We start from the raw sequence: 26,949 nt of genomic DNA on the forward strand, positions 1-26,949 counted from the left end.
TCACTGGCAGAGACACTTTTCATCACTTTATTAATGAGCTTATTTATACCAACAAACAAAAACACAGTTTCTCTCTCCCTCTCCCTCACCCATTCACTGAGTCCTGGATGGGCTAAGCAGTCCACGTTTATCTTTCTTTTGTATACGTCTGTGTGCCTGCACCTTCAGGAACATTCGTCATGATGAGACTCACAGAATGTTCCGGACAATACGTTCATATTCTCGAACACATTCCAAGATAATATCAAGTTTAGGATATGAATGTTGTTCTAATGACAGGTCACACACAAGTCTCTACCCCATCAGATCATTAAAAAAGAAAAACAAAAACACTGTCTGCAATACAATAAATAAAATATTCGAAATAACATTTATGAGGAAGTGAGCACATGAACAAGGACTGCGGGAGAGAGAGGGTGAGAGAGAGCGACAGAGGGAAGGAGAAAGAGAGAAAGAGCGAGACTCAGTTTTGTTCCATTCCCCCCCCTCCCTTGGCAGGGGTGAGGGGGACAAGTTGAAATGCTATGTACAAATGAGAGCACTGGGAGAAAGAAAGACAGAGGGACAGAGAGGGAGACAGAGAGAGCTGGCCACTACTTGAACCAGCACTACTCCACTAGAAAAAAAAAATCAAGTTACAAGAACAGAATAACAATAATAACAAAAATAAAAAGTAAAAGGTACATGATATTTACATATCAGCAGTGAGAGAAGGGAGAATTGGGGATGGAGGGGGACGGATGGACGGCTCCAGGTGGGAGTGGAGGGACATCAGTGTGTGTGTGTGCGCATGAGTGTGGGGCTCTATGATACTTACAATGATATAGATTCATCACGGATCAGCAGCCATTTAAATATTTAAATTTTCTAACTCTACTGAAACACACGCACACACACACAATCATTTTATGATCTAAACTCCTATAGAATTGTGTGAATTGCAAGAGCAGAGGATATTGCCGGGGCCACGAACAAAATAAACGTGTGCGCTTACATTTCTATACGTTCAAGGACCACATTTCTATACGTTCAGTCCTTGCAAGAATAGAAAAATCATACAGAAATTATACAGTGCCATAATTAACAGTACTGCTCTAGGATCAGCCCTCTCCATCCCTATCACTAACATTCACGGGGATGTGAAAGACAAAAGTCTGACCCTACACCAGCACGTTTAACTCGGACAGGTTTTGGTATTTAGGATAAGCTCAAGATGGAGCCCTTTCAACTTTAACCAATCAACGAAGGAAGAGTGGTCGAGCTTGCGTTCACTTCGGAAAAAGAAAACACACACTCTTGTCCTTTTCCTAAACAAAATTCTGGGCAAAGAGACAAGACCGTCACTTATACTCACTGCTCCATAAAAACACTTCCACACTCGTATCAAGAACATGGTCTCGTTTAAGAAAAGAAAAAAAAAACAGCTAAAATTTATTACACTTTAAGAGCAAACTAAAATAAAAGAATACACCTGCATATTGTGGCTGTATGAGGTGTATTTCTGTTTAAAACATAATAAAAATGTTGGACCTCCACAGAGACGGAGCAGACAGTAAGGGGGGGAGGTTAAATCTGCTTTTCTCCTCCTGCCACTAGAGGTCAGAAATGCCTCAACAAACCATTCTTTACCTTTAAACCACACAGCTGCAAACCTTATCAAGGACAAAGTCTACCTGAAATGAACAAAACAGACAAAAACACGTTCTCCTGAAGGATTCTAAATGTGTAACGAAGGGGTTCAGAATCTGAGCGAAACAGATTCGGGTTCTGGAGCTTGAAAAGGCTGGAACGAGGGACAGGTGACAGGAGGAGGAGGAGGAGGAGGAGGTGAGGGAGAACGGTGCAGAAACATAGAGGTAATGCTCAGGTGCTGTTGCTCAGGGCTCCCGGTGCAGAGCTGGACTGGGCTGAGCTGTCTGACACGCTGCCTTCTGCAAGCACGGAGAGCATTCGTTACACACACGCATAAAAACACACACAGACACGCACACGCACACACACACATTTTTCAGAACTCAGAGGATTGGTGAGAGCTGTGTACCGTGAGAAACAGGCGTCGTCTGCGAGCGAGCATGAGGAGGAATGAGAGTGGAGTTCAACTGCGGCTGGATAGACAGCTCTGTGAGGAGAGAGAGCACGAGCACACACACACTTTAACACGTCTATTTGGCATGACTAAAACAAGTCAACATCGTGTCAGGCAACAAACACTCTAGTTAAAGTGAACAAATCCAGGTTTTCACTGTCAATTTTCAGTCTTTCTGGCTTGAGGACAGATAGTAGTTTCAAGCTTATTTTCATAATTAGCTTCTTACAATTATCTCTAGCTTCTGGTGAAGTTATTATCTGCTGCAGAAGCACTTGTTCAGCTCACTCAGCCTCTTTTTACCCATTTGTATCTGTGTAGGTCTTAGTCTAGCAACTTCTACACACTAATTTTCAAGCTGGAGTTTACAAATTGTGAGCAGTGATGAGATAAACCTAATCGTCAGCGGTTGCTCACTTTACTGTAAAAGGCAGACCTTTGATAATTTATCAAGTCCCAGACTTAAACAACGTTAACTAATAAAAGACAGCCACAACAGCTTGTGAACTGGTTGATGGTGATTTCAATCAATTTCTCAATACTTGACACTTCATCACTACATGTGATTCTGCATGAGAACCTTAAGTCTTGTTTAGTACAATCTACTGTAGTTTGTTGAATCTTTTGGTTTGCATAAAACAGATTAAGCTTTAGAACAGACTTTTAAAAAAAACAAACATTTTATGAAAAATATAATGTGGCATAGTGTGGCCTGATGTGAAACATGAAAATTTATTATTAAACAACAATGTCTTACTTTTAACCATTTATAGTTATTTTTCATGTTATGGACCGTCCACGAAACAAGATAGTTCATGTTATCACTTATGTTATAGACTGTTACTTATAACAGTCATTTCTCACCAACCACACTTTCTTCTCTCTCCTGAAGTTAAAGAGAAAAAAAAAGCAGCTTGCCATGTTACTGAGAAACCACAAGGCCCTCCTAAAGACTTTTGTGTTTTTACTGCCTACAAAGTGCTGAGAGACTCGTTCCAATGTCTCCTTAAGAAAGCTTCACCACATCAACATCTAAATAAAGACTAATTAAAAAAAGACAACTAATTATTAGGCTAAGATTATGCTGAGCAAACGGGTACCTGTGTAAGAGCTGTTATAACAGGTTTATATTAATGCATTATCATTTGAATTACAGCCAGCGCTACTGTCAGAGCTGCTTTTATATAAAATAATATCAACAACTTCTGACCAATCAGATTTGAGAATTTAACAGCACTATGTTTTTTAAGCTAACAAGTGTTTTCTTCCTTATATTATGCCACCAATTTAGAGACAAGGTGTTCTTAGCAATCTGCCAGCTTGTGTTTATGGTATTATAACTAATTAAAATTCTTACATTTTAATGTAAACTGAATTCATCCAAAAGAAAAACTATACAAACTCAAGTGTGTGGTGAAAGTTTGTGTATTTTACTGACCCACAGGGCTGAAGTTGAAGAGCAAAGGCAGCTCTCGGCCACTGGGCAGGCGAGCATTGGGCTGGCGCAGTTCATCGAAGAAAGCGTGGGCACAGGCCTCTAGCGGAGAGAGACGCGTCACAGGTGTGTATTCCAGCAGACGGGAACACAGAGAAATGGCCTCCGGAGGCGTCCTGGGTTTAAACACCTGAACAGGGAAAAGGGGAGAACGCAGTTATATGAAACAGCAGCACTGCTTTATTTTAAAGGAACATCACTGCATTTGCAGGTAGTTATTGGCTCATTTTCAGGGTGTGATGAAAGGCTTTCTTTCAGGGGATTTAATCTTAACCAGCAACTGCAGAACCTTCATTTTCATGAATTTACACTTAGGACAAACAAGCGGCTCTGCTTAAAACACAGCTAAATTAAATCCTTATGGTGTTAAAGTGAAAACGCTGAACATTTGTCAATCTTCTCAAATCATGTTTGCTTGCGTGAGAACTTGGAACATTCCAGGCATTACATATGCATAGTTTCATTATGGCTAAAAGCACCACTTTGAAATCCAGCACTTGGAAAACCTAGGAAGTAAGCGAGTCTTTTGTTTCCTTTTCCCACAAAATACATTGTAATAGATTGCCAATAGTACAATAGAGCCATTGACCTCACCCAGCCAGTGTGTGCACACTTTGTGCTTCCTATTCAGCACTGTTAAAGAAAGGCATTTATTCAAATATAAAAGAATCATATATTATTCTTTAGTGCAGTGCTTAGCCTCTCAGGCATTCCCAACTTTGGCAGAATTCTCCATTTTTTTTTACCATCCTGCCAATACAGTACTCAGCATGACTTGTGTAAATATGTCTCAATCACTGGAAATCCTCACCACACGCAAACAATCCTATAATCACTATTATATATCACTACCATTAGCTTTCCATTTGCATAAATTGCACTGATAGTAGAACATGATAACTAATTTGAGTCCAGTGGAAATGCTTAAGGTGAAAATTATGTAGAACTTTGCACGACGTGTATAGTAGCTGCAGGAAAGGAAGCTGATATGTTGGAAAAAAAATCTGTACAAGTATGCAGCCAGACCTTCAGACGGGAGGACTATTAGACTTAGAATAGTAATCTGCTATTCAGCAACCTGTTCTAATGAAAACCACAATTCCATCTATATTTCAACAAAACAGAAGCCTTTTCAACAGCCAACTCATTAAAATGAGCTTTCACATCAGTTTAATGTCAGACGACCTACTTAGTACTAAGTGCTTTAATATTTTCAGATTAATGAGTTACAGAGAGCTAGCCAAAGAAACTGTAAACCACCCACTCCAAAACACCTGGTTTATTCAAGGTATGACATAATTCGTCAACACAGTTTCCAGTATTCAAAGTAGAAAACTCTCTCTCTGGATACGACTATGCCACCACTGTAGAGATGAGCAGGCATGATTACAACAGAGATAGTGACAGTTACATATGAAGGCCTATGGTTAATATCATTCAGATATTCAGAACAGATATTCTAGCAGGGTATGGACAGTTCTGTATTCAAATTAGCAATCATATTGTGCCATGCCTCAGGGAAACGCACTGTATAAGGTTTTCTGACACGGTAGTGCCAAGCTGGTACCTTAGTCCAGGGATGCGCTTTGATCTGAGGGAATTTGAACTCCGTGTAGTTGGGATTCATTTCCCGGATCTGTTCTCTTGTCGGCGTACCCAAAACCTGCAGTTACAAAAGAGGATGGTTTTGTATCAGGACACGAGTTCACACTGACCCATACAAAAGCACAAAAAGAAAAAGATTGAAACACTGCAGAATGACATGAAAAGATGTTAAAAATAAATAAATAAACAAATAAATAAACAAATCCCTTAACCCCGAGTGCATTGTGTACACATCTCCATTCTCACCTTAATGATTTCAACTAGCTGGTCAACTCCGCTGTCACCGGGGAAAATGGGCTGGCCCAGCAGCAACTCAGCCAATACACAGCCGGCTGACCAGATATCAATGTTAGAGGTGTAATCTGTGGCTCCGAAAATGAGCTCTGGGGCTCGGTAATACCGTGAGCAGATGTACGAAACGTTGGGCTCACCGCGAACTAACTGCTTCGCACTGCAAACAGGCAATAGAGAAACAGGAGTGTCACACGCAGACAAAAGATGACAAAAAGACATCCAGAACCAGTATTCGTGTCACATAAATGCTTAGTATGTGGCAACCTTTCAAACTTACATACAGTTTGAATGTAGTTATGTCTAGCTAGAAAATAAAAACACAAACATGTACACACCTGCCAAAATCACACAGCTTGAGAACAGCAGTGTCGGGGTCCACTAGCAGATTTTGTGGTTTGATGTCTCTGTGGCAGACGCCTTGGGAATGGATATACGCCAAACTGCGGAATAACTGATACATATACACCTGAGAGAGAGAGAGAGAGAGAGAGAGAGAGAGAGAGAGAGAGGAGGGAGAGGGAGAGGGAGAGGGAGAGGGAGCACATCCAGATTTACAAGCAGACCTTTTAATCATTAACGGGTAGATTTTAATAATATATTGATTTTATTTCCATTACCTAGATACCTAGGTGGGAAAGCTGACAAACACCAGACATGTTATTTTAATATTTTACTATGCAGTTCAGCTGAGACTTGCTCTTAAACTCACCAAGAGCAAAGAGAGCATGGGGAACCCTTCTGCAAGGTGACATTTCATTTATTTTTATCTTTATAATCATGTAGACTGGGGTCATTCATCACACAGAAGCCAGATAATACTATAAATAACTTTTCGTGCATGATGGGATCCTTGGGAGGAACGTATGAAATATCTACGCAGGCCGTCCACTCACCCACACCGCAACGAATCACGACTGGTCAAGGCTACACTGCTGCTTCTTGTAATTTGCATACATTCGAAACCAACTCAACTTTTTTTTTTTTGGACTGCGAACCAGATTCTTGCAATCCCAGTACCTCTGAGCATTTTGTTGTGAGTCACCATTGAAAATGAATGGATGATGAATGAGCGCTCAGTGTGCACATACTGTAAAGCAGACACACTTGTTTTTTCAAAAAAGTGATGCAGCATATTACTGAAGTCCAAGGCAATGCTGGGGCTTACTTTGACGTAGATGATAGGTATGGTGGTCTTGGCCTTGTTGAAGTGGCGTGCAACTCTGTACACGGTCTCTGGTACATAATCCAGCACCAGATTCAAATACACTTCATCTTTCTATTATAGATTGATAGAGATAGAGAAGAGGGGAAAAAAACAAAAGATCAAAAAAGTCAAAATCAGCACTGCATTCACTGCAGCTTGTTAATAGATGTTAATCGATAATGCTGCATTACAAAAGGAAAGCATCAGCTCTCACCTCCAACTACACAGAAAATACAGTATATTAAGTGCAATAATAAACAGCTGTGTGCTAAAATCTCATGGACTCTTTCGAGCTGTGAGATAGAGAGCAGCAGGACTTAACGCAGCATTTTGAGAAATCTTAGATACCTTCTCTCCGCTGGAATAGAAGAAGTAGCGTAGCCTAACAATGTTGCAGTGGTCCAGCTTGCGCATAATCTGTAGTTCTCGGTTCTGTAGAGAGGGAAAGAGGTGGAAGATGTTCATGCTTTACTGAAGAGGTGGTTCAAAATCAACTGAGTAAGGTCAAAATGGAGCAGTGTCAACTGCCACACAACAATTTTAATAAATGCACATTTCTAACAAGTAATACTTTATGAATTAAATGTCTAAGAACAAAAATTTCCTTAACATTGCATGGTATTTTATATTATTTTTCCAAGAAACAGTCATTTAATGCCAATATGGAACGATAAAGCACCAGTCCATTTCTACAACACAATATTCTGTAGTTCCACTATACTCACAGTGACTACCTACAGAGAACACTGAATTGTAAAACAACAAAATCAGTGTACTAAGTTAAGAGTTTTGAGCATTTTCTCTCCTGAAAAAAAGGACAGAACCTTCTATTTGTCAGATGTTACCATGAGATTTAAAACATGTATCAATATCAGATTCAGTACTGACCCTATACTCCAACATTCATATTAAACCCAATAGTACGTCTTGAAGTTTTAAATGTTATACAAGACAGACAAAGATTATAGAAAACATCTCATACTGCCTTGCATGTAATTACCATCAATGACTCACTAATCCGAGTATGCTTATTTTGAGACGAGAGCTCTGAGACAGACACATGCTGACTGGCTCAAAGTAGTAAAACATGGAGAAACTTGTGTTTCATCATGAAGTCATTTCGTCACACGTGAGAGTCTTTATCAGTGCTACTGATTAGAGGGATTAAGAAAAGGTCAAATCCAATACCAGATACCAGTACTGGATCAGAACATCTCCAATATTCCATGATCATCTGAAAAGATGGCATTAGATATAAAGATATTTATACTGTTTAGAATCATATATCTGATATTATTTGGTCCTTGAAATCAGTATCAGCTGAGAGACAGTGGTCCTGGTGTAACCCTGCTTAATCCAATATCAATATAGCACCATAAAACTACTCCAGAACCACCATAAGCAACCCCTGAAGAGTAGAGCATCGTTACAGACAACACCAGACTACAGATCCCTTCCACTAATTTGTCTGGAGTTGTTTATGATGATGTTATTAGTATTGCATTTATTAAAATATATGTGGCAGCCTGTGAAAACCCATCAGAAGTAGCTGCAGCTAAATTCCAGAAAAGAAAAAATTTCAGACAGAAATTTGACAGCGTTTTTCTGCCAATATACATGGGCATTTTTACTTTAAGACAATATACTGTATATATATATTGATTTAGATTACTTTATAACCTTGCCTTGGCTGTCTGCCTGCAAAGCGTTGGTAGTTAACTAAGATTTTAAACCATTATAAAATGTTTACATTAGCTAATAAAGAAAGGTATTAGTAACAAGAAATTTAGTCAACAAAACAGAACTGATGAGAGTGACGTGGATGATGCCGAATATCACAGTGATAAATCAGCATTTCCCATTGGAAAAGTGCTATTAATTAAGTTACGAATGTAAAGAATTAGAATGAAATCTTTAAATGCAAGTTTTCATAAAGGTATGACAGGCTATAATTTACTTCTAGTTGAGATAACCGCAAAAGAGAAACATATTTCAGTTCAGGAAAACCTGTAGTTCTTAGATCCGTTTACGGTAGAAAACACAGGAGTGAATTTCCCTCTTTCAGACGATACGCATCTGATACGATACAAAAACGATACGCTTAAACAGAGAGATTTTAATTTAGGACTTAAATCAGTCTCTCTTTCTTTCTCTCTTATCAGAAGTGTACATCGATCTTCGATTACAATATCACTTTTTAACCATTTTGCTTTCTGATTCCGCATCTAGGCTTGTAAACCGACGCAGCCGTACTGGAGACAGGTGAAAGATTTTCTGGTTTGAATATGTTTACATGCCTGATACTTAAATGTCAAATTGTAACCATATGAAGGGTTTTCCCAGGCTGCCGCACACATTCTCAACATCATTGTTCTTACCTTAAACCGCTTGTCCTGCAGCACCTTCTTGATTGCCACCATCTCCTGGCTGTCGCTGAGTCGGGCCTGATACACCACTCCAAATGAGCCATTACCAATCACTTTAATGTCTGTGTAGGACACTTCCTGTGGGCGATCTGGACCTTGTCCAGGTGTTGCTACCACTGTGGTCACCTTCCCACTGTCCCCTAGAGCATGTACAGAACATAAAACAGAGTTATACTCCAAAGCAAGGACAGCGAACTCGTTCACTCTAGTGACACATAAGACCCGTCACAGTGAGACAGTGGCTGTGATTTTGAACTGATACTATGATTGACATTATTAACTGCCAGGCCCAGGATTCCTCATGTCAGTATTGTCTTATGTTCTTTCATGTTCAACACAAGAATTACAAAAATATGGTGATGTGCAAGAACACGTGACCTTAAAGACTGTTTCATGAGAAATATTGTTCACAATTAAACAGAAGCAGCTTGTGCACTGGCGACTAAAAGTCACTTTGCTTCGTCTTTGATGACTTAGAAAAAGTGGTCTACTCGGATAAATTATTATTATTATTAAGCTTTATAGTCTGGATTTCATTCGTCCCTGCAAAATTGAGTGGAATCTGATTAGTTGTGTGCAATGTCCAAAAATGCTCCATATCATTTGTTAACAAAGGTAGGCTAGCATAATGGCTATTAATAGGAATGCACTGATCCCAGTTTTCTCATTTTTTGATACAATGACGATATTAGCCAAGACCCGATATTGTCATTTGCAGCTGAGCTGCCAATGAAAGTTGTGTTGAATAGTGCACGATGATACCGTACCAGCTAGAAATCAAGGTGTAGTGTATGTACTACAGCCCAACTACTATGATACCTTGTTTTGGGAATTATTTAAATCTGGGTCAATATTATGGGACAAGTCTGAGCGGAGTCATACAAACCTTCAGCTTTTAGTGCTGAACCATGTAACGTGTTAGAATGTAAAACTGTAGGATCATCAGTTTAACAGGAGCATGCTTTCACATAAACATTTCCTAATGAACAAGAGCTAGCAGAGACAGCTTGGGCAGTGTCCACACGTTGACACAAAAGGCAGGAAATTTCCAGTATGCAGGAAGACTCTGGCACAACACCAGCAGTGCTGTTAGCCCGTCACGCTTTAAGCTTAAGCTGCACAAAATTAACAGGCTTCTTTTCCAAGCAAAAAAGAATTATGGATACAGATAAAAAATAGAATACACTTCTTCTATATTTCTAAGCTAGTAAGCTCTATGTTCACTGCTTTCATGCTCAGGCTGTGCCAATAAGCCACTCAAATTGGTCTCGCAATGCCGATCGGACTAAACGGATGAATTAAACGTCTTACAAATGTAATTACTGGTTACAGTCTATCATGATTTAATTAATACATTTATCTCGTATGAATTATTAACAATATTAGAAGACAGTCTAATTATATCAGAGAAAAAAACAGCGTATAATGCAAACACATGACACTCAGACATAATACAGTGCAGAGTTTCAAAGACGATGATATCGTTTATCACAATGTTTCCACAGACGACGATCGTTTTATGAAAATGACATTTTCGTCCAAGCTTAATGATGAGCTGCGTCACTCTTTAGGCTCTGTGTGTGTCTGCTGTCACGGCCAGCTGTTAATATGCAGGTTAAAGAACAGGTATCACGTTAACCACTAAGAGAGGGCGAAAGAAGAAAAATGTGCCGTTATCGAGTATAGTTTGTCCACTGCAATTAAACGTTCCTCCTGTTAGTAGCAGCGCATGTGTTTATGTTTGACTCGGAAATATTAAAAACACACAGCAAAAGCTTAATATCTGAGCTTTTTGAGCACACACACTCTGGCGTTGTTTAAAATGAGAAATCTGCTGAACGGAAATTAGAAGTGAAAATTTGCACAGATTATTTACGTTTGTAATCACAGTAGCAATGCATATTTATATTAATATACGCAATACAGATATTTATGTTATGTTAAACCAGTGAGCTGAACATACACGTACCCTGCAGTGTAAAAAGAAAGTGGAGCAGATACAATGTGTCGCTGCTTCTATTCTAAAATAGAGTCTGCAAACCTGAAGTACCTGATTTGTGTCCATTGTAGTTTAAGACCTAACACAGCTGTACTAAATATAATCCGAAATGTATTCTCTCTCTTATCCAGCAAGCATCATATCTGGCTGCTCGCTCCCGCCCGCCGACCGGCATCAAAGTGAAATCCGCCATCTTGAGGAACTTTTTAGTTTTGATGCACCTCTAACTTGTACACCATGACAATCCAGCTCTTTGCATCACAATACTGCCACATGCAGCTTTTTTCACACTTTCCCCCCAGAATAGTGATTTCCAATTTCAAATACTGGCACCTCAAACGATTAGCTATTTAAATAGCCACGCACACCCTTAGTTACAATATCTTTTAGTTCCCGGTCCCACGGAGCAAGGTGCACAACTTATCGCTGACGCAGCAGGAACACACCCTTCAGTATATTTAAACATAGGCGGAGAGAAACCAGGGCTAGGAGTCACACACAAAGCATCTGAGATTAGGAGGCTGGTTTCTGGGTCAGTCTCGCATAGCTGTCAGTGATCCTGGACCTGCACTGCTACTTTGACATGGTAAATGTAAGATGCATTCTGTAGTACATCGCTAATTTTCAACTCATTCCTTTGTGGTTGCTTCGTATGAAGGTATTACAATTCCTGTAACAAGGTCATTTCACTCGTGGGATCAGTAATGTATGTGTATCGATCTGCTGCCTGGTTTCACTCATTCTTTCACAGAATCAGGGTTATCTACGAGTCTTTATTTGCAAATGAGAAGCCATTGTTCAGGCCATCAAGTGAGAACCTGAACCTTCCTTGAATCCCTATTAGCTTAATAGACTCCATTGTCCACACTAGGCTTGTGCGATATAACAATATTACCATCCCTGGACAATATTATGCTGCTACGATGTCCAGTGATGTTTATTCTGATTATATTATATTACCAGGCTTGCTAGTCTTTATGCATTTTGCACAGGAGCCCCACAATTTAACATCGGAGTATACAAGAATGCGATATCACGCAAAAGTACACTATATGGCCAAAAAGTATGTGGACACCTGACCATTACACCCATATGTGGTTCTTCCCCAAGCTGTTTCCTCAAAGTTGGAAGCACACAATTGTATAGGATGTCTTTGTTTACTGTAGATTTGCAATTTCCCTTTTCTGGAACTAAGATGCCCAAACCTGTTCCAGCATTACAATGCCTCTGAGCATAAAGCGAGGTTCATGAAGACATGGTTTGCTAAGGTTGGTGTAGAAGAACTCAAGTGGCCTGCACAGGGCCCTGACCTCAACCTCACTGAACACCTTTGGGATGAACTAACTGCACCCCTGACCTCACTAACGCTCTTGTGCCTGATGGGCACAAATTCCCACAGCGACGCTCCAAAATCTAGTGAAAAGCCTCCCAGAAATGTGGAGATTATTATAGTATAAGCAAAAGGGGAGGCTCTCTTGCTTTCTGCAAAGGCAAATTATATACAGTGAAAATGTCGGCCATTTGGACATTAGACAATCAATTATATATTTAAACAAAAAGTATTATGTTTAACAGTTTTCTGCACATTACTGCAGAATCACATAAAAATCCACCAGCCAGCTGAATCTTTCTGAATTGTTGCAGTTCCTAACTGCACAGCTGTCAATATAATTACGCCCTCCCCCACTCTCCTGATACCTGAAATGGTGGAAATGCTCGCTTTCCTGCCTTTTTCCAGGCAGTTCTAGGTGATTAACTTGTTGGTCATGATATTTTAAAATGGAACATCATTAGCAGGGAAAAATCAATATCGTACAAGCCTAGTCTATACAAGTGGCATTGATTAAGAAGCTACATGATGCCTTTACTGGTCACGCAGTGTGGCTGAGCACCTAAACAAGTCACAGCAGTACACTAAGCACGCCACAGCTTCTGGTTGCCTAGCCAGTTGGCATGTTGCATAACAACAGCAAAAGAGAGGAGCCTTTGAGTACGCAGCCAATTATGCCCTCGGGGACGTGCCGACACATGGCACTGCTGGGAATTGAACCTAAATCTTCTGTGGGGTGTATATCTGCAATCCTTTCTCTCAGCGAACCCTGGAGGGATGCATGAAAAAAATAAAAGATAAAAATTCGCACACAAAAGCCAAAGCAATTTTTCGCACTTATTTACACCTACAACACAGACATGGGAAATGTGTAGCTCAAAATATGGGCAGCGATTTGGACAGCAAGCCGAAAACACAGCGTTTTCACAGAACCCAGGACGAATAAAACCATGTAGAGCAAAGAGAAATAAATAAATATTATATGTACATATATATATATATATATATATATATATATATATATATATATATATATATATATATATATATATATATACACACACACACACACACACGTTGAGTGTTGGTACCAAAAACACCAAAGGACAAACAGGATTGCAGCAGTTTTATATCAGCTCTGCAGCTATAATTAAGAATTATACACTGGCATCAACTAAATGCAGATTCGATTCTTGGATGAACCTATTTTTGTTATTGTACATCCTCAGAGCTGTAGCTCAATAGATGGAAATAAAGTGAGCAAAATGTATCTCTTTTGCATAAAATTAGTACTTGAGCACAGACCATATAAAAGGCAGATGCCTTATTTTACCAGTATTACGTGAAATATTCGGTCATACGCTTGGGTGGCTGATGTGACACGTTACATTATACACTTTTCTGATCATATAGTGAGAAAAACTTCTCAAACCTGACCAAGTACATGTTGCATATAAAAGTAAATATTATTGGTCTTAATGCATGGTTTATTTTTGTCAAAAACGTTTTCTGTTTCTCACAAAAACTCAATACTGACTGTATGTGACTGGAACTGACCCATGATAATAATCACAGCACTGATATGTTCGGCCATCGTAGCTAAGAATCCAGAGATCTCCGAGTTGCCACCATTAAACCTACACCTATGTATCTCATTAAGTTATGAAGCAGTAAAACAGCCAGCTGAACTAGCATAAAGATGTCTTTCTTTATAATACTCCATTTCAACCTAGGAAGCAATCACCGTGTGACTACATGTCCATTAAAACTTCCTAATGAATGTTCTGTGAGAGGTTTGATGAATCACAGGCATTTACATTATTACACATTTGTCATCAAAATCCTGCTTATCTCTAAACACATCTCGTGTACAAATGACTCAATAAAAACACACTATGGATGAATGACAAATTAAAGGAAAAAACGATATAAAGTGTCTTAGTAAGGAGTTGGGCTACCACACGCCTCCAGAAAAGCACCCCGTTCTTCCAAAAGATACTCCCTCAATTGGTGTTTTGATGATGATGATGATGGTGATGATGGTGGTGGAGAGTGCTATCTAACACAGCAGTCTCCCATAGATGCTCAGGATTGAGCTCTGATGACTGAGAAGTCCATAGCATGATTCACATCATTTTCATCCTCATTAAACCATTCAGTGAGCCTGTAGATGCGGACACTGTCATCCTGGAAGAGACCATCCACATCAGGATTGAAATGTTTCCTCATATGATAAAACGTGATCAGAACTTTGTATTGATTTGCAGTGACTCTTCTTTCTAATGCCTAGTGGCGACTACACGACTTTCAAAATCTCAGACACGCTGTACTGCCCACACTACATGACATTTATCACTTGCAGTCTGTTGTTTTGTGGACGTAGCGGTGTGCACACTACACGAGCGCTCACACACAACATGATCTTTCACCTGGACAGATTCAAGACGAAGGTCTCCTGATCCCTAAATCCTGCTTTCTCACGAAAATAAACACGACAGCTATGTATCATGCGACTTTGTTAAGAGTAATTGGCTGTTTCTGCAAGGAAAAAAGAACAAGAAGAGGAATAATGTGGAGGAAAGATTGGTTAAGACGATGCAGACAGTGATGACTGCCTGTTCTACAAAGACCTGGATGTATAGCGCAAAGAAACGTAGCTGTCTTTATACTGCGTGCCACCAAGAATCATGTCGCATTTGTTTTATTTATTTTGGTTGTTTCTAACAACCTTTTGGGTATGACATGCCAAATAATTTCTTACACAAGCCAACAGAATTGCGCTTACATTTTGCCCTTGTGCTCCCACACAAATAGATGGATGATAGTTGGATTCAGGAATCTGCTGCGCTTGATAACAGATGAATCTGATTTCCTCTCAGACTGGCACTGGCTGTTTCTCAGCACTGTTCTTGCTAGTCACAGAAGGGCTCATGCTATATGATAGACTATTAAACATGCTTGAAAATATCGGATCTGACCACAGCCTGAGAAAACAGTGGCGATGAACCGCTCACACTACACGAGCGGTCGGCACATCTGCGTATGATAATTTGTTACTGAGCTAAGGGGGATACAGATCCCCAAAATTAGTCTGTGACAAGGAAATGAGGGATAAAATAACGTAACGTGCGTTCGGTGTTAGGGGATAAGAGGACACAAACCATGCCAGCAAAATGTCTCCCTGTATATTTTGTAATCTACTTAAAACATTCTGATACACTGATTGCACGTGAGGCACACTCCTCACTCTCATCCACTACAAAGAAAGTGTCTAAATGCACTACTCTATGGGAGGCTCAAATAACACTGTATGGGTTTCTAAAACAGTTTCAAAAAACAGAACAGCATCTTAAGTGCTAGGGCCATAACAATAAATGCATTTGTAGGAGTGCACAAAAAGTGTATTAAGCCAAGTTAGTTAATAGGTGCAGAACCTGGAAAAAAATATAATGTACTCCAGTGCAGAAAAGCAAAGAAAGGTCTTCAAGTTCCCATGAAATGGCCTCAGAGTCGTGATTTGATTCTGGTTGTTGTCGTATTTCCTTCTCAAACAGGAAGTCAGTGTGATGGCATGTTGAAGTGCTTGACTGATTTTCACTACAGCCAATAGCGTTTGAGATACGCCATTCCACGCCGCGCCCCAGGACAAACTAAACAAACCTGACCGCTGCGTAGTGTACTAGCTAAATATGAAGAAGAGCGAAGAGTGTAACGAAAGCCTTCTTTCAACAGTGGAGGATTTCTCGCTGCTGCTTTCACCCACGCCATCCGACTTTAACGAGGATGATATCCTAGATGACGAGACGAAGAGTTGAGTGATGCATGCTTGAGCTGTCTGACCGTTAGTGGCACTGATGGTGACAGAGAGCCACAGGGTCACCATCAGGAGGCATGTGATGTGTCTGAGTGGTTGAGGCTTATAGCTAAAGGGTTAGTAAAATATTACGCTACTTGATAAAATTATATTGCTTACTGTCTCCGTACTGATGAAGAAGCCCTGATGGAATCGCATTCTCAGCCTGAGGTAGCAACACTCCAGGACTGAACAGCCCCAAGCTGGAAAACACCTCTCTGAAAAGTGACACGCAACTGCCAACACACACAAACTCCACCTTCTTCATAACGAATCAACTCGAACCATTTTTCTCCACCAAGGGATAGTTGCAAAAGGGAACATTGTGCGCGAAGAAGAATAACTAATAAGGTGTTTACGGGGCTATTGCTGTAGAGCAAGACCTCGCCCGTGGGGGCGGGGCATAAATGATTCAGAGAGCATTTCATTGGATAAATGCAAGATTAGTACAGGATGAATCATCAAAAAAAAATGTAATGGTTTTCACATTCATGACTAAAATTAAAGTGAAAATATCTCAGAAACAGATTTTTGGTCTGTATATAATGTCTTATTGGTGCATATAATACGAAGTGACAGATACAAAAAGCTCTGAACCAGCAATTTTGATCTGAGTGGCAATTTAAACGCACAGCCCAGTGGGGAATGAGAGCAAGGTCGTACTGCGGTGCGATGGGACTCCGGCTGTCCTAATAACAATGACCACAGATTTCACTTTTACACCCTGAACGTCCTTCTGATCAGGATTTGAAAGTAAGTCACTGGTTAACCCCAGGGTTCGACTGTAACAGCACTCGCTAGTGTGGTCAGGAGCACACCAGACATACACATCCACAGTGCTCACACAATTCCAGGCTTCTGAGTGTGACAAGGAAAATAAATCCGGTGCTGTTCTTGGGTGATGTTCGCAGAGCACCAGAACTAGCTCCTCAATTAGCTGAGCTTTGTTCTAATGATCCATCGAGCAGAATTACAATGGAATATCGTTAACGGCTTCTGTCAAACAGTTTTTCAACCCTTCACCTTCTTTTCATTCGTGGCAGGACTGGTTTGCTCTTCACCTTCTCTGTCCTACTCGATATTTCATGAGTTAGCATACAGTCAGAGCCGCTTGCTCTCCTACTCCCCGTTAACAAAAACAAGGCTAGCTAAGCTTAGCAACCTGGCTATCGTTAGCTACCTAAAGTAGGTTAGCGCTGATTTTGCGAAACCGCGCAAATCTGTCGTAATAAGGCGATATTTATTAACTGAGCAGTAGTCGCAGATGTTCATATGCGCCGGAGCAGCGCTCACTCGGTCGGCTCAGTAAAACGATACTTACTGCTGAGCTTCAAGTTTCCAAAGCCAGTCGAAGTAGCGCCGGAGGCCTGAGCAGCCCCGGACTTTCCTGAAGCGCTTCCACCCGCAACGGCGCTTCCGGCGGCGGCTGCAGCGGCTCCCGGAGCCCCCGGCGGTTCGGCAAACGAGCTGGTCCTGGGCCGCCCGCTGCCGCTCATTTTCTTTTCTGTGAGTGTGCAGGGGCAGGGGGAAAGTGTGCCGACAAACTAGGGCCAGGCGTTTGATGGCTATGTCGATTTAAACCACAATAACTATTATAAAAAAAAAAATAAAGACTGGTTGAATGGTATATCAGCGGGGCTGTAGCTCCGTCTTCTCTTTCTTCCCCCTGTCTGGTTGTGTGGTCCGACCTGACGTACAGCAACGTGCTGACCGCATAGCCTTATGGGTAATGGAGTTCAACTCCGTGGATCTGCTCGTACGCTAAAACTATAAACATAAAACCCTAAAAGTATTGAACACTATATGACAATGGATAAATTAGGTCGAATTATTATTTATTTGCACGGACAATGTTAATTTCGTATTGCTTTTTTTTAAAATTAGCAGTCTACAACATCTACTGCAGTCTTTTTGTCACTGCAAATCATTCTGAAATATTATGGGGAATAAAAACTCTGAGCCCTATCTCATGTTTTCAGATTTTTTTCGTAAGTTTATTCAGTTCCAGATGAAAACATTTGCGCAGACATGGCGGAACACACGTCTGTGACTCCTCTAGGTCACTTCTGCTGAGCAGTGATCTCTAATGTCTCTAAAGCTTTTTGGTTTTAATCTAAACACTAAAGTCATAAGTGCTTTCCTAAGCAATGTCTTACTTCTGTATAGCTACATGAAAACGTAAATTCCACGCAGAGGTTTGAAATGGAGCGTTTATTAATTAACAGCCTTAGACAGACACAGTGATGGTGCAGTAAAACAGGCGGCTCAGTGTGTTCCGTTTGCGCCAAGCAAGGGTTGTTTTTTTGACTGACAGCTTCCACGTCCAATCAGCGCCTCTGAAAACGAGCACGTGACCCGTAGGGCGGTTCAGCATGCACACACTGCGAAGAGAACGGCTAGAGAAAAAAGATACAATCCCCCACTCCCGGCGTTTATATAATCGCCTAAATGTTTGAAACAGGTCGCAAATTGTTCGTGTTGATCTCTTAATTCGGCAGAAAACCGCGTTGAAGAGGCTCTAACGGTCCTGCAGGTGCTGGAGAGACCGCAGCATGAGGGATTGTCCAGGCGCTAACACGCGACACACACAGAGAGAGAGAGAGGTAAGAGGGATTTTTGTTGAGCGCGCAGGGGAAAGAAGGCCTCGCCTGTGTGCGACAGACCTGCGGGGAAAAGTGAAGAGCGCCGCCTAAAGACCGCCGCGCTCGGGCTTAGCAGAGCCGCGGACACCGCGGGGCGCTCGGAGAAGAGTCCGGAGAATAAAGCAGAGCGCCGCCACACGCTCGCCACCAGCCAAAACCACTCCATACGGCAGGAACCGGGGCTTTGGCCCAAACCGCGTCTCCTAGCATACCCAATTAATGTGGCTAAACAACACCATAGCGGCTTTTATTTGTTTATTTATTTTTTTCCTTACTGTTCGTCATGGCTGCGTCTGACATGCGCATACTACCGCGTTACCAAATCCCACAAATTAATTCAACTTCTGCGTTAGGCTAGTGCTGTTTTGAGGCTAACTCCAGTCATTGATTAGAGTCGTATGATTCAGGAAATGCATTATTGTCTATTATTTCTTCTACATGTATGGAGAATCATCTCAGGAAGTCCTACCAAATAGCCACATACTCCTAAAACTGCTAGTCAGACAGACAGACAGCCCTGAATACTCACACCTCAGAAGGCTACTCTGTGCAGATGGATTACACACAACTGAACAAATGATGTGCATTAAGTGATTTGACCCTCAAAACTCTCACATGTTCCCAATCAGACAGCAATCACATGATCATGAGATGGTCAAAATCATACAAATGCATCAAATCCCAGTATAGTGAATATAGTATATAATGGGTAGTCTGTCCTACTGCATGCAAACATAAGAAGAACTAAAACAGGACATACATTTGTGAGCTGTATGGGAGATGAAAACCAGTGTATGTTGAACTGTAGTAATGCATAATGCAAAAATACCCCTCCAGCTGTTTACCTGTTTAATACAACACCGCTATCTGGAAAACTCCACCAGAAACACATTGACATGCTTAATCTGAAATATTTGTGATGTGTGTTTAGCGATTCTGGTGCTTATTTGTATGTACTTTTATGATTCCTGTGGGAATTTAGCAGTTGTGTGCCACGCTGACATCAACAGTTAAACAATCACAAGGATAACAGTCTAAATGTTATGGTAGAGACTTGGCTAACTTGTTAGTGATCTTCGAGGTGACAAGTATGGTGGCATCAATGGCGGTATTAGCTTGGGAACTTTATCTGTTTGAGCTGAGAGAACTAGACAAACTAAAGCGCCGCTGCATCACTCTATTTAGGTAGAGATGAAGCAACAGTGCACATTAATAAACATTACTGTAAATGCGCCAGAGTTAACCAAAGGCTATTTTTCATCTCTAGTCCCAGGACAGAATGTTACAGCAGCAAGTAGTACTACTGTCGGTAATGCGGGAAACCATTAACCAAAGTGAAATTAGACCCACGTGTCAATGAAAGAATTTAAACTGAAGACATGAATCTAATTTCTAAAGTAACTTAGTAAATAATTAGGTAGCAAGTTATGCAAAATAGTCATAATAGCTGCAGACTTTTTATTGTTCTGTGTTCATGTACTTGATTTGTGTTGCATCAGTCAACATCACATGCGTTCACAGCATAAAATAGCAGTTGTTCAAATCAGAAAATGTCAAGTCCAATTCAGCATTTTAGGCCAGAGTCATCCCCATGCTCTGTGTCAGATCAGTGCATCTTTATCTCCAGGCAGTACTGCTATACAATGATGATGTAGCATAAAGAATTTGACAAGTTCATCAAGGAGATAAATGTGAAACTAAACAGCTTAAATCAAAGACTAATAGAAATGAAGTATTTATCATTTTTTTCCCCTGTTTTTTCTGCTCCACACAGGCTAGATAATTACTAATAATACAGATAACGTCAATATTTGTTTGTTTCAGATTGTCCGGTCGTCATGTTGCTGTGGAGCCGTCTCGGATATGATACCACTCTAAAAATTCCTCTATGACTTTCTCAATTCCTCTGTGGCACTACACTGGCAGGATTCAGTTCCTCGTTTAAATAATCAGAGCACACCTTTCCCGAGACAGAAGTATAGACAAAAAGACATTAGTACAAAAACCTGCACTGATCATGAGTGAGCAGCAAGAAGAGTATGTGGAGCATCAGTACATGTGCAGTGAGTGCCAGCAGCTCTTCAATACTCTGGAGGAGGTGCTGATACACCAACAGGTGCACACTGGTGCAGAAGTAGAAGACCTAGTGGCCATTTCCAGCAATGAGGACACCAGGGACAGTCAGTACCAGTGTCTGGAATGTGGCGCCCTTCTCAGGAACTCGGAGGAACTGCTGCTCCATCAAGAGCTGCACATGAGGGAGGCAGGCCTGGATGCGGAACATGGTGCGTATGAGCTAGAGTGAATGGTTATCCTTGTTTAAGTGCATTCCTCATAGATATTCATTATTCATTACTTGAACGAATTACAGGTATGCTTTTTGCGTACTGTTTATTAAGTATATGTGTATATTATTACCTGACAGAGCTTTGTGAGGTGGCAGAAACAGACGCGGCAGTTGCAGCAGTTCCGATCCACTACCAGTGCCTGGAGTGTCTGGCCCTCTTCGACACGGCCGAATTGTGGATGGCACACAGGCAGACGCACAAGATCAGCACACACAGCGACATGGCTGACACTGTGAGTATACACGATTCTGCTGTTTAAATAGAAAAATTGCTATGCTATGCACTCACAGAAAACATTTGAGACATTGCAGAAATGTATCTCATTTGCTGAGCAGTGCTGTAAAAAGCGTTGGATTTTTGCTTGAAACTGATATGTCCTAAATGCAATGCATTGGCCTTTTATGATGATATATCACATGGGCCACTATAGAGGTGGAAGTGCTATCCCGCAGGTCAACAAAAATGTCACAGGAGGTTTTTCCTGTCATGAGTGCAGGAGGGAGCGGTCAGATATGAAGCTTGTGGGACAAAGAAAGGCCATGTTGAATAACATTTACCGTGTTCATTCATTCATCTTCAGGTCACGGTGGATAAAATATTACTAATTCCTTCATATTTTGGGAAATAGAACCAACTAAATTTGAGCAGTGGCAAAAAAAAAAACTGTGGTAGTGGTGGGATTGGTGAGAATTCTTCCAGAAGTAGGCAGGAGCGGGACTAAAGAACAGTTCCACACCTCTATGTTACTGTAGAATTAACACCAATGACTAAAGTTTATCATGCACATGTAGCATCAATAGACACATTGTTTGCAGTATAAAATATTCTGCTGTGTTCTTTATTGTTTCAGGATTATGTTCTACAGCCAGATGGTTCAGTCACTCCTGTGGCCAAAGTGCAAAATCTGGTGCTAGATGAACAGAGAGCCGGAGAGATCCTAACGTTAGCCCAGGTGCTCACTGATCATTTTCTATAATTAATATTGGATAACACTGTATATGAAAGATTGCAGTCTAGTAGTATTAAGTAAAGTGGGTCTGTGTTAAAACCTTAAAGGCATTTTGCCACTTATCTGAGGGGATTCCCACTGTGAGGAAGACACATGGATGAGTGCCAAAACATCTTTGAGATTGTAACTCAGTCTCTAGTCATCTTTATGTCATAGTAGACTTTGGGTGCTATGCAGTTCTGGATTTTTTTTGTTTTTGTTTGCTCCCTTCAACAGGCTCTTCGAGAGCAGCAGTCTCCGCCCAAACCTATGGCTCCATCCAGAACTACTCTTCTTCCCATCACCCAGTCCCTGCCTGGCTCCACTTCTGCCATGCTCCGCCTCCAGTTCTGCTCTGCCCAAGCCATTGCAGATGGCTCCGCCTCAACAACCATTCGCAAAGCCAAGCTCCTCCCTCCACTTCTCCCTTCTGAGCCAATCAGGCTTGAGAACGGCATTACTACGCTCAACCTTCTCCCCACTGTTGAACATGCAGACTTGGGGAAGCACACAGAGGAAGAGGTGTTAATCATTCATCCATACGAGTGCTCAGAATGCAACCTGCTGTTCAGCACTCCAGAAGATTTCCTTCACCATCAGGGAGAGCACTTTCTGGCTCAGGACAAAGAGAGTGGGGGCACTGGGGTCATGTTAGGCTACGAAGACGGAGCTAGAGTGAGGGAAGATGAAGGAAGGAAAGGTGACGTGAGAGAGGAGGGGAGTAAGGCAGAGCAGGGGAAAGGCCAGGGAGGAAGGCGTTCGTACACGGCCCGGTTAGCAGGTCTCGGAGTGAATTCATCCATTTCATCTGCTAACATGCGATGTGAAGAGTGCAAGAGAACTTTCACCACAGCCAATCGGCTGGCAGCACATCTCAGAGTGCATGAGCAGGGAACACATGAATGCCCTGAGTGCGACAAGGTGTTCAAGAAGGTGGGATCACTGCAAACACACATGCGCACACACTCCGGGGAGGCCCGCTTCCTGTGTGTGGACTGTGGGCACAGCTTCACTACAGAAATGACCCTCATCATACACAGGTAAAGAAATGAAGAGTACTTTCTAGCCACATAAACATATATTCCCATTGACTAAAATATGTCATCAGTGCGTTGTGATAAATGCCTCTCTTGCTTTCATTTTTCTAGGAAGTCCCATACATCTGAGCCTCTCCACAGGTGCCCTTTCTGTGCCAAAACCTTCACCAATATGACCAAGTTTCTTTACCATCGCCGTACTCACACTAACCGTGAACCAGTCAGCACTGCCTCCACAGTAATGCTCTGAATACACCTAGGAAAATGTTCCATACTATTCTGATTAATATGGGCCTGTAAAAACCTCATATAAATTCAACTTTTGTTTATTCTTCCTGTTCAGGTTACACTGACTCAGCGGATGCCTCTATCTATTATGCAAAGGGCAAGAGAACGAGAGGCTGTGTGGAGAAAACAGAAACAGGCGGCACTTATGGCACCTGTAAGTGCAGAAATGGACACGGGTGAGAGCATTCTGGAGGCCGCAGCTTCTCTCTCTCAGGCTGCTGTAACAGAGAATGGCGTGGACTCTAAGGATCCTAACACAGAAGAAGCACAAAAGCAACAGGAAAATCCAGACAACAGTCTAAACATGGACATTATGGAGGATTCTGACAAATGGCAGGCTCCCATTACGGAAGACGATATAAAGTTCCCTTGCTCTACTTGCAATAAAACCTTCAGTTCCCATATCCGTTTGTTAAGTCACCGCCGATCAGCGCACTCCAGCGAGCGCCGCTTCAAGTGCAACGTATGTGGAAAGCCTTTCAAGAAGCAGATCCATTTGCGGAACCATCTGCGCACGCACACAGGCGAGCGTCCGTTCCAGTGCAGTGTGTGCGGCAAGACCTTCTCTTCACTGGCCAACCTCACTCGCCACGGCCTGACCCACACCGGGGTGCGGCCATACCGCTGTGATGTATGCCACAGGGCTTTCACACAGTCCTCTAACCTGCGCCAGCACCGCCTGCTCCACAGTAACCCCACTCCCTCAGCTTGCCCGGACTGCTCGGCCAAATTCATCCGGCCAGCGAAGCTTGTAGCGCATAGATTCCTTCACCATCCAGGAGCACCAGCGCCATACCCCTGCCCGCATTGCCCTGAAGGGTTCTTGCGCAAGAAGCAAAGGGATTTGCACTGCCTGGAGGAACACCCCAACTTGAAACAATCTTTTACAGAAGCTACTAATGAATCAGGGCTTAAAGGTCAAGCATCTATTGAGGGTGTAGAGCAAGCTGCTCCTCCAGTCCCGAAGCCAAACTTGGACTGCACCATTTGTGGGAAGCGCCTGAACTCAGCTGCTAACTTGCGCCTCCATCAGTTGAGCCATGGACTGGGACCCGGCCGCCCACGTGGCTCCAGCTCATCCTCTGGGAAATCGCACCCATGCCCTGTGTGTGGGAAGTTGTTTGTTTCAGCATCAAGCGTCACGCTGCACCAGCGCGTTCACACAGGTGAGAGGCCGTACCCTTGTGCTGTCTGTGGCAAGCGCTTCCGACAGAACACCCACCTGCGTGAGCACCTGCGCACGCACTCAGGTGAGCGGCCGTTTCGCTGTGAGTTCTGCAGTAAGGGTTTTGTGCAGAGTATGCATCTGGTCGAGCACAGACGAACACACACTGGGGAAAGGCCCCACACATGTGCAGAATGCGGAAAGACCTTCAAGACCATCTCGAACCTGAGGAACCATCGCAAGACTCACAACAAGGCACAACAAGAAACAGAGCAAGGCAAAGATGCTAAACTGGAGACCACCATGGAGAGCAACCTTGCGACACTTGCTGTGGTGAATGCCTCAGACGGGAACCTTTGCCAACAGGGTGTCCAGCTGGGGCAGCCACAACTCATACAGATCCAGACTTCTGGTCTGGAGCAGGTACATAACCATTAGGGTTTTATGCTGTGGCAAAGTACAGTAGAGTCAATTAACAGGACTCAGATTTTTGGGTCCCAGTCTAGTAATACTCTCTCATTTCTTGTCTTCTCTTGTTTTGTCAGACTCAAGGCACTCCCACCATCATGTGTAATGAATTTGGAGAAGCAATAGCAATCATCGAGACGAGTGGCGATCTGGCAGAGGCTATAGAGCTTTACCACACAGCGCTGGAAGGTGGGATTAACATGGACACCATCACTCTGGACAACCTGCAACTTATGTGAATCAGCAAGAGCAGTTCATTAGAGTCTGAGACCATATTGTGGGACACCTAAGAGTAAGGACAGAATGGTAATTAAGAATTGATTTGATCGACAAGGTATTAGTGGGGAAACTGCCTCACTCTGGCAGTTAGCATTGATCTTAAGGATAAAAAGGAGCCTAGAGTGATTAAATGACAGTGTTTCAGAGAGTGTTAGTCTGAGTTTCTGATGGATTTCGGCTTGTGATTAACAATGCCGAACATCTTCAGTTTCGAGAGACTGAAGATACCAAAACTGAAGATGAGTGGGACTGTGAATAACAGTATATGGTGGCCCTTGTTGCACCACATAAAGACGAATATAGCAGCAGGATTTGACTGCCTCTTTTTCAGGACAATACATCATTATGGGGCACATTCCTTGAAAAGAACTTTTACTTTAAAAGGATGGATGTGAACAGGAAACCACGACCACAAGGGAAAATGTCTTAACAGATGCAAGCACTCACTTCAGGCACTGTGATGAGGTAAAGCATAATGGAGACAGATGAGGAGTGCTTGTGTTGCTTAACCTGATTTTAAAAGTTCACCTCTCCAGGTCCATAAGTGTCTGTTGAATATGTTCTTATATTTTTTTTTTTTACTGTACAATCTGGAATGTCAAAGACTCTTGTAAATAAAAATTTACAGTTTGTCTCATTGTTGTAATGGTGTTTCTGTGGCTTGAGAAGTGGAGCTCTAGATTCAGGTTCAACAGTGTGGTCATAAGGAAATCGTCGTGGAGTTTTTATATATAAAATCAGCTCCATAAGACCAGCTCTATCCACAACAGTTATACACTATGTGACCAAAAGTATGTGGATACCTGACCATCACCCTCGTATGTAGGCCTTCCTTAAACCTTTGCCACAAAGTTGGTGGCATATGATTATCCAGAATGTCTCTGTATGCTGTAGCAATATGATTTCCCTTCACTGGATCTAAAGGGCCCAACCCTGTTCCAGCATGACAATGCCCCTGAGCACAAAGTAAGGTCCACAAAGAAATGCTTTGACAAAGTTAGATGGAAGAACTCGAGTGGCCTGCACAGAGCCCTGGCCTTAACCTCACTGAACACCTTTGGCATGAACTGAAATGCAGAGAGTACCCCAGACCTCCTCACCCCACATCAGTGCCCAACCTCACTAATGCTTTTGTGGTCATAAAATCCCCAGAGCCATGCTCCAAAATCTAGGTGTCCACAAACCTTTGCCCATAATATAGTGTAGCTCACTCAATTTGATGAAAATGTCATTCAGGACTTGGGTAGGAGAGCAGCACAATACTTCACATTTTGTCTGCTTCCCTTATGTATTACTTTACATACATTTCCAGGTATAGGTTAAATGCTATAATTTGCCCTCATGGTGTAGTACAAATTGCAATGTACAATCTACATTTTGTAATTCTTATGACTATATTTAAGAACTGCATCTGTAATCTTGAATCTCATACTGGAACTAGC

General features: G+C 42.0%; 2 protein-coding genes across 4 annotated transcripts; one reads left to right on the forward strand and one right to left on the reverse strand.

Annotated features, from left to right (window-relative positions):
- Window positions 1-18,337, reverse strand: gsk3ab (glycogen synthase kinase 3 alpha b). Of its 2 annotated transcripts, none has more exons than XM_026939704.3 (10): window positions 17,614-18,337; window positions 9,063-9,250; window positions 7,033-7,116; window positions 6,646-6,756; window positions 5,816-5,946; window positions 5,433-5,637; window positions 5,149-5,244; window positions 3,525-3,711; window positions 2,042-2,119; window positions 1-1,928 (listed from the first exon to the last, which is right to left on the reverse strand). In XM_026939704.3, exons 1-10 carry the CDS (start codon window positions 17,786-17,788, stop codon window positions 1,864-1,866), a joined length of 1,320 nt encoding a protein of 439 aa, XP_026795505.1. In that variant the 5' UTR covers window positions 17,789-18,337; the 3' UTR covers window positions 1-1,863. The 2 variants fall into 2 exon arrangements, with proteins under 2 accessions (XP_026795505.1, XP_026795504.1); XM_026939703.3 differs by having other exon boundaries at window positions 1-1,931.
- On the forward strand, window positions 17,026-26,665 carry znf526 (zinc finger protein 526). Of its 2 annotated transcripts, none has more exons than XM_034300879.2 (8): window positions 17,026-17,045; window positions 20,759-21,219; window positions 21,360-21,514; window positions 22,133-22,234; window positions 22,508-23,310; window positions 23,419-23,545; window positions 23,651-25,183; window positions 25,306-26,665. In XM_034300879.2, exons 2-8 carry the CDS (start codon window positions 20,952-20,954, stop codon window positions 25,465-25,467), a joined length of 3,150 nt encoding a protein of 1,049 aa, XP_034156770.2. In that variant the 5' UTR covers window positions 17,026-17,045; window positions 20,759-20,951; the 3' UTR covers window positions 25,468-26,665. The 2 variants fall into 2 exon arrangements, with proteins under 2 accessions (XP_034156770.2, XP_034156724.2); XM_034300833.2 differs by lacking the exon at window positions 17,026-17,045 and adding an exon at window positions 18,358-18,895.
- The last annotated feature ends 284 nt before the right edge of the window (window positions 26,666-26,949 follow it).

Source organism: Pangasianodon hypophthalmus, chromosome 1 (assembly GCF_027358585.1).
Source record: "Pangasianodon hypophthalmus isolate fPanHyp1 chromosome 1, fPanHyp1.pri, whole genome shotgun sequence".
Lineage (NCBI taxonomy): Eukaryota > Metazoa > Chordata > Actinopteri > Siluriformes > Pangasiidae > Pangasianodon > Pangasianodon hypophthalmus.

What these genes read in the sequence shown, in the direction of transcription:
- gsk3ab (XM_026939703.3), bottom strand. Translation starts at nt 17,788, where the DNA reads ATGAGCGGCAGCGGGCGGCCCAGGACCAGCTCGTTTGCCGAACCGCCG. An exon ending in TACCTATCATCTACGTCAAA is followed by an intron (nt 5,947 to 6,645) that starts GTAAGCCCCAGC and finishes TCTCTCTCTCAG; the next exon opens with GTGTATATGTATCAGTTATT. An exon ending in GACGACGCCTGTTTCTCACG is followed by an intron (nt 1,932 to 2,041) that starts GTACACAGCTCT and finishes CCGTGCTTGCAG; the next exon opens with AAGGCAGCGTGTCAGACAGC.
- znf526 (XM_034300879.2), top strand. Translation starts at nt 20,952, where the DNA reads ATGAGTGAGCAGCAAGAAGAGTATGTGGAGCATCAGTACATGTGCAGT. An exon ending in AGGCCTGGATGCGGAACATG is followed by an intron (nt 21,220 to 21,359) that starts GTGCGTATGAGC and finishes ATTACCTGACAG; the next exon opens with AGCTTTGTGAGGTGGCAGAA. An exon ending in AGATCCTAACGTTAGCCCAG is followed by an intron (nt 22,235 to 22,507) that starts GTGCTCACTGAT and finishes TCCCTTCAACAG; the next exon opens with GCTCTTCGAGAGCAGCAGTC.